Genomic DNA, 7,500 nt, shown 5'->3' with positions numbered 1-7,500 from the left:
GAAGCTAAATGTCCCTAATATTTAAAACTCCGGTGTCTTTTATCTTTCTCCTTGGAAAAGAGGTTACATCAAAACGTTCGGTAGCTAAGGAACCACGTTCACCTAACAGGCATTGCGTGCCGTGGAACAATTTTCGTAGCTGAATTCATCCTATCAGATCGTTACGACAAGCAATGCGAATTTCCATAACAAAAACAAACGGTCGAAAAGCCTGTCGGTTGAAGGTGGGCCTTAAAAGTCACTGCACAGAAGGAGTGACACCAGCGATAGCAATGCGCCTGTGCGACGTCCGTGTATGATTTTTTTTAGCGAATGTTTAGTATTTTTCGGTTAGTAATCGTTACTAATAATTTGCTGGCTAACATTTCACAAGAAGGACATTTAATTGTTTAAACTTCTGCACGCTCGGGTGTAGCCATTCAGTCTGATAAAACCGGCGAAACGAAACATATAATGCCAAACAATAACTTTATGATCTGTTATTGTAAATAAACATAACTTTATGATCTCTTATTGTAAATAAACATTTCTTTGACACAAGGCACTTCTCGATCCAAGCGCCTTTAAAGGGGTCAGTTTGATTTCTCTTTTAGCTCGTCCCACCATCTCCTTTGGATTGTTTCTCAATTTGTCCTTTGCCATGCGTAATGTAGTGGATATCCGGTATCCCAGCGTTCCGGGTTCGAATCCCAGCCCTTGCCTTCCAAGGTTCACTCAGCTTTCAATCTATTTTGTAATCGGTAAAGTTAATGCCAGTATTGCTGGGGGTAGGTCGTACATAAAGGTGATGTTACACGAGCCGATTTTTAACGCCAATTTTTAATCCATCCTTCACGAGACAACTTTTAACGGAACAACGTTGCGGCAACGGTGTATTACACGAGATGATTTGCTCGCAATATTTGAGCCCAGACTTCTGCTCGATAAATCCCGAGCAAGAAATGAGGCGGACACTGTTGAAGTGACTGTCGACGTGACTTATTCCGCTTCTCCTTGGTGCATTCTGGGATGATGTCGCGTTAAAAGTCAAGGGCGGGGGTGTTACACGCACTAACTCCAGCAAAATTTGGGCAACAACATGATACATTAAGAATCACCCTCTGCGTTATGTTACACGACACAAATTTTAAAATCGGTTCATGTAACATCACCTTAAACGACATTGGAGTGGCGCACACCCCTGCCGCGTAGGTAAAAGAAGCCCTTGGGTTGCCTTCGACTGAGTTCGGCCTTCTACATCTCCTGTCTTTTCCTTTGACAAATGTTCGTTAAGTTGATTGTTACTCTATTGTTTTAGGCGAACACGGTAATTGTCGTGCTAGTGATAAAGGAAATGGAATCAATGCAACATACATCGCACAGACAGATCGAACAAGCCAGGTGAGACAGTTAACATCTTAAACTTCTGTCTTTTGGAAAACTCCAGTGCAAGTTTATGTAAACACATTTTTTGTTACAGATTGGGGATCAGAGCGTGCTTGATGTTGATGCCCCTGTTGGGTATCACGTGGTTATTTGGTCTCTTGACACCAGTACACACTGCGTTTCTGTACGTTAATGTCATTCTGAACTCCACTCAGGTATGACTTACAATTACATACTAGGTGTTGACTCTTGATATTCAGAAGAATAGAATGAAATGAAAGTTGGAAAGATAATCGCGGATAAATGAAAGAAATGTATATTTGAATTGCGATTTATCGACGAAAGATAGAAGTGATCCTCGCACTTATCTGAACAATTTAAGAAATTATCTCTTATAGACACCTGAAAAATTCAAAGGGATTCGAACTCATAACTTCTGCGATGCCGATGCAATAGTCTACCAACCGAGCGATGACGCCACACAGTGGGGAGATGTCCTGTCACGGGAACGCCTGGGGCCCAACAGATTGACCTGCTCCTAATTGTAAGGCTTCATAGCTCAGTTGTTAGAGCAATGCGCCGGCATCGCAGAAGTCATGGGCTCGAATCCCGTTAAAGACAGCAGAATTTTTAAAGTGACAATGGCATCACGCAGAATGCCTATTATTCTCGGGATATAAACTTGCGGCACAGTCAAAATTATAGATCTGCAAGATTAGAGGAGAAGCATGACCAGAATGACTCTTATTGGTCTGAGATTACGTGCACTAACAGAATACACCCGTACGCGCGCCCGTAATGGAATACAGCTCAGCTTATTAACTTTTGGAGGAGCAGCTAAGAAACAAAGGCCTCGCAAGGCTTCGTTTATGCTATTGTTTCTAAGATCGCACTTCTTCGGTCGTGTTACAAGCTGGCGTTTCAAAGAGGGCCATCTCCAAACTGCTTCTGCATTTAGTTGAAGGTGGAATATCGGGCAATCAATGTCAACAAACGGAGGAACTATATGAACTTATAATGGATGAATCGGGTTTTCTAAGAGCTCTGAAAAGAGCTCCCGATCGCTGATAATTTCTTTTTCCTTCTTCATTGCACTATTTTGGTCGGCACGTGGAATGAACCAGAAGACACTTAACGATCAGTTTAAAATTCGCGGTTATTCGTGACCATTTCACGATCCACTGGTTTGAGTGACAAGAATTGTTATGCAGCGATGGCTAGAAAACATTATAAAATAATTAGGATAGTGCGTGCACTCTCATTGGTCAATAGCTGTGTTTAGATGAGAGTGTGGAAACAGGGCTGTGACATCACACGAATTTTGATTGGTTATATGTCGTCAGACGCGCGTTTTGATTGGCTGGTAGGAAATATGAGCAAGAAAATCAATTTTGATCAAGAATCTTCCTTCATTTGTTACCTTCATTTGTCGAATTATCTTTGAGAAATATTTTATAAAGGCAATAGAGGACTTTTTTTCCGTGCTTCCATAGCCTCATCTGAACACTCGGGGAAGTTGGGAGAATTCTCGACACTGTTGCAAAACCTGGACTGCGTCTCGGTTTTGCATAACTGTCTCGAATTCTCCCAACTCCCCCTTGTGTTTAGATGAGGCTATTGAAACACGGAAAATGTCCTCCATTGCTTAAATAGCTCTCCCTCGAGATGCGCCATTTTTCAAAAGTATGTTTCATTAGCAGTTTTTAAACCGAAAAGAACAGTGCTTCTCGTTCACCAATTCTTTGAATTAAAACGGATTCTGCTCAAGAAAAGGTACATCTTCCATTTACCGCGCGTGAAAACGTGGAAGGCTGTGACAAGATTTAGAAAATCGCTCTTATAAACGGTCTTTATACTGAAATTACACTGCGAGCAGTTTGTTTCTCCTACGCTTCCCGAGAGAGAAACCACTGCGAGCAACCGTTTGATTTTCCATCGAGCATGTGCAAAGTACGTCACATCCCACGTGATGTATTTGACATCAGTTCGTTTTATTTCACGGGAAATCTGTACACAGCAGGCTCGCCCAAACGCAGCAGTTACGTAGCTGAACGCACGCGCAAACGCCAAAACAAGTTTACTAACTCGTTTTACCGGAACAAATTTAATTTATTCGTCCTTAGCGCTGGACGGCGGCTCACTCAAAGAAATTAACGGTTGCTCGCAGTGGTTTCTCTCTCGGGAAGCGTAGGAGAAACCAACTACTCGCAGGGTATACTAAAATAGGTAGTTTTTTCACAATTTTCAAGTTTAAAAGAACAGTGTTCTTCAGGAGCCCATCTTCCACACAGCGTCTGTGAAACGGCGTTTTCACAAATAGGTTTATTTTTAGACTAGCCCTTCCCGCGAATTAGGTAAAAAACAAAGGCATTTCCGGTTCGGTGACCCTATAACGTCAGCTTAATTTCTTGTAATTGGACATCGGGCTCCTGTGGGGGTCTCATTAGCGGGAAATTCAATCTAAAAATAAATCGGTCTGTGACGCGAACAAAGTAGAGTTGTAGGCTCCGGGTCATGGGTTCCTGCTTTCTTAAATTCTTTTGTATAAGTTAAATGTGTAGATAGAACCTTGCTCTTCAAAAAGCCCCGCGTGAAAGTTAGGATTACGACTTCTGGAAATCAGACAAGCGAGTTTTACAAGCACGACTCGGCCAATTTGGGCACTTTCCTCTCTTATTCTGGCCTATTCACTGCGGGATCGTATGCAAATTTGCCGCCTCGGTGATCATGAATATGTATAGGTTATCACATGATTTCGAGTGCAATTTTGGAATAAATAAGCACTAATAAATTTTTTCAAAGGTGACCAAAATTGCACAAGACCGTAGGGTGAGTGCAATTTGTAGACTTTGAAAAATTTACAAGTGCTTATTTATTTCAAATTGCACGAGAAAAATCATGTGATTACTTACTAATGATAGATATGAAAAAATTCGAGATGGTTAAGGTGATTCCTCTAATAATAGAACTTGTCGCAAGATTTTCTTTAAACCTTTCTCGACTGTTACCTACATTATGGTGACTCGAAATGTGCAATTAAAAAAAATAGGTCACCGAGCTCGTTTGGGAGATATAACCTGCTCAAGTTACTCATTTAATCAGTGCGACTTCCTATATCAAAGACACATTTGTTCCATCGGTTCACGCAACGTTTTGCAGAAACAGGAAGCACAGCTTTGACGTAATTCACGTGTATTGAATTGTTCGAAAGGAATAATTTAATGTTTGTTTTATGGCACACACGTCTTGAAAAGGCACTGACTACAAATATTCCTCTGGTGCATGATCTCGAGGAGACAATTTTGTCTCCACGAGTGATGGCTACGAATACTTTTTTCCCTGTAACTTTTTTTTCTGACGTGAATTTTTGAAAATGTTTTCACAGCACAAACAGGAGGAATAAGAGAATAAAATTATGCCAAACAAGAGATAGGTCACCAACCCCGTTTAGGAGAAAACAGAAAGCAAACCAAGCTCGACCCTTCAACAACACGTCTCCCCGACAGCGCGGTTTCACTTTCACTCTCGGACTAAAATGACAAGGCTATCACTCTCCTTTTTGTTTTTTGTTTTGCGACAATCTAAAAAGTTTCTTGTTTTTCTCTTTACTGCTGTGCTCTGAAAACGGCCATTCTTCTTTCTAGCGAGCTTTCCCGCACGAAAGGTCGCCATTTTGAAATGTTTTTGGCCACGTTCGATTCTCGGTTTTTACATGACGTCACGGCCGCCATGTTGGAGCCCCTAAACAAAGAAACGGCGGCCATGTTGGAGCCCTGACCAAATCCTCCGGGAATTCAATTATATTATTATGCAAACGTTCTCTTTTGTTTCACGGTTGAAAAACATGGCTGTTGATCACGTGAGTGAAAACCAGCAATATGCCAATATTCACACATGGCTACCAGTCTTTATGGTTAAATTCAAACTTTGTTTTGTTTAGGAATATCCGTTGAGACTTGTGAGACAAAGAAAACAGAACTGAGCCGTGAAAATTGACCATAAAGCCTTTTAGCCATGCCTGCCTTTTAGCCATGCCTGCTGTGTTATGCGCAGAACAGGATGCGCAGTGCATTATTAGGGAATCCACTTAAGCAGAAGAAACGCACGCGTATCACGCAATCAGGGAAAAATTACGCAATAAATTGCGCCATCCAGGGCGCTCGCTTGATTTGAAAACAAAATATTTGATTGGTTGTGACCATACCCTATTGTTTATTAGCCAATCATAATCCAGAATTTCGACGTGTAATTTGCACTGGTATTACACTTTTTTTATTTTTAATGATGTTCACACATTCTGCGCGATGGGTTAAATTGTCCATTAAGTGCGAGGATCCCTTCTATAATAGTAGTTAGTTGAGCAAATAAAAGGAAGCGCGGAAAATCCAGCCTTGAACGGGATTCGGCCCAGTGGTTAGGGCGCTTGTCTTGAGATCCGGGGATCCCTAGTTCAAGACCCGTTCTGGCCACTGGTTGAATTTGTTTATGGTAGTCCCTGGTTCAACTTCTCAGCTGCACTTGTAAATAGCCAATTATCTTGCCTCCGGCCAGTTGGGGCTCTTAACAGTTGTTGTTGTTGTTGTTCTGTTCTGTCGTTTCGTTTATTATGTTTCAATATCCGTGTTTTCACGACAGCCGTTGTCTCGCTTAACATTCCTGAAAATGGTTTGTTTGCAGACTTCGTTCAGCCTGATCCTGCAGTAATTCCTAGTGTAATTCTTTCATTCTTTCCCAAAGGGGTTCATAATTTTTGCTCAAAAATAAAGAGGTAAGACAGAGTTACTTAAGGTTTTTTTCAATTATAATTTTCAGTAAATTATACAAAAATATTGTACTTCCAATGCTTTGCCAAATTTTTCGAAGTGACTCTTCACTTCATTCCCCGGAGGTAAAATGTAACGTCTCTTCTAGTACAATCACCAAAATGCTCCATTTCCGCAATTTAGATCCTAGCAGTCAGTATATATGGTCATTGGTGGGACAATTAATTGGCCACTTTGAGGTTGCGCGGGAGACAGGGTCGAGAGTCTTATTGAATTGCTTTGTGGGAGTGTTTTGGGGAAGAGCCATTTTGATCTGCAAACAAAAAGACTTTCGTATACTCTTGTACGATAACAATTAACTATCTCTTTAATTTAGTAAACGTCGTATGTACCTCAAACTCACTGACCTTTTGATCAAATCTTTTCGTTTTCGCGACAATTTTGCACCTTGGCAAGCGAGCCATAATGTACAATATTCTGGTGGTTTAGGCACAGGCAGCCCAAGCTCGGTATACGATTTATAGCCTTTATATGGGTAAATTAACTTTGAGCTTATAAATGCTAAAATAAACTGTAAATGTAGAAATAAACTTCACTTACCCCTACGTACAGTTGTCCTCGTCTTTTCTGTGCAAACGGAGGACAAACTTGTGTCCGTTATAGACGGGTTTGTGGCTTTCGAATTTTTACGATGTGACGTCGTTAGCTGTCATTTCCCCTCATAAAGAGAAGAAAGGCTGGTGACTGGCGGCGATCTCATCCCACAAATTGCTCTCGTATCACAAAGCAACGGTCCGAATAGCCATAAAAACACCACAGCCTTAAGGCCAGATAAATTTCCTATCACATCAGCTCAACTCCGGGACCACACAGCGATGTTTAACGGATAAATTCCAAATAATGTGCAACTTTCTATAATCTTTCCATGCGTTCAGATAGATGTGTGGCTACGGCCGTTATAGCTTGGTGGCGATCGTATTACATTCTGCCTTCTCATTGGACAATTTGAAACACTTGGCCAATGAGAGAAATTTTCCCATACAAAGTCTATAAATAGTATACCGAGCTTGGGTTGCCTGTGGTTTAGGAAGCTCAGCTCCAGGTATATTGTTTTCTTATAATTTGAGTTCTTGCTCCGTGCACACAATAATGAAAATGAGTCTCCCAATGCGTTCACAGTGCAATTCAACAAGGCTGTTTCCCGTACATGATGATGTATGTTATATGATACGAAACGTCAAATTAAAATGCGTTATAATGTTTATCACCGCAGTTTCCTTTCAATTATTGTTTTTGATCAAGTTAAAATGGCCGAAAAACAAGAGTATTTATAATTCAGTCTCATCGCATGTACTTTCGTTATTATCAGTAT

At 41.0% G+C, this 7,500-nt stretch overlaps 1 protein-coding gene across 1 annotated transcript in view; it reads left to right on the top strand.

Annotated features, from left to right (window-relative positions):
- Positions 1-7,500, top strand: part of LOC137976532 (latrophilin-like protein LAT-2) — a 36,213-nt gene that overhangs the window by 28,191 nt on the left and 522 nt on the right. Inside the window, exons 10-12 of the mRNA XM_068823907.1 lie at positions 1,298-1,380; positions 1,460-1,580; positions 6,103-6,133. Of these exons, the coding sequence (XP_068680008.1) occupies positions 1,298-1,380; positions 1,460-1,580; positions 6,103-6,129 (231 nt within the window). The 3' untranslated portion in view covers positions 6,130-6,133. The remainder of the gene's footprint in view (positions 1-1,297; positions 1,381-1,459; positions 1,581-6,102; positions 6,134-7,500) is intronic.

This window comes from Montipora foliosa, chromosome 11 (genome assembly GCF_036669935.1).
Source record: "Montipora foliosa isolate CH-2021 chromosome 11, ASM3666993v2, whole genome shotgun sequence".
Taxonomy (NCBI): domain Eukaryota; kingdom Metazoa; phylum Cnidaria; class Anthozoa; order Scleractinia; family Acroporidae; genus Montipora; species Montipora foliosa.
The sequence above is the reverse complement of the archived record's forward strand: the minus strand, read 5'-3'. Positions and strand labels throughout refer to the sequence as shown.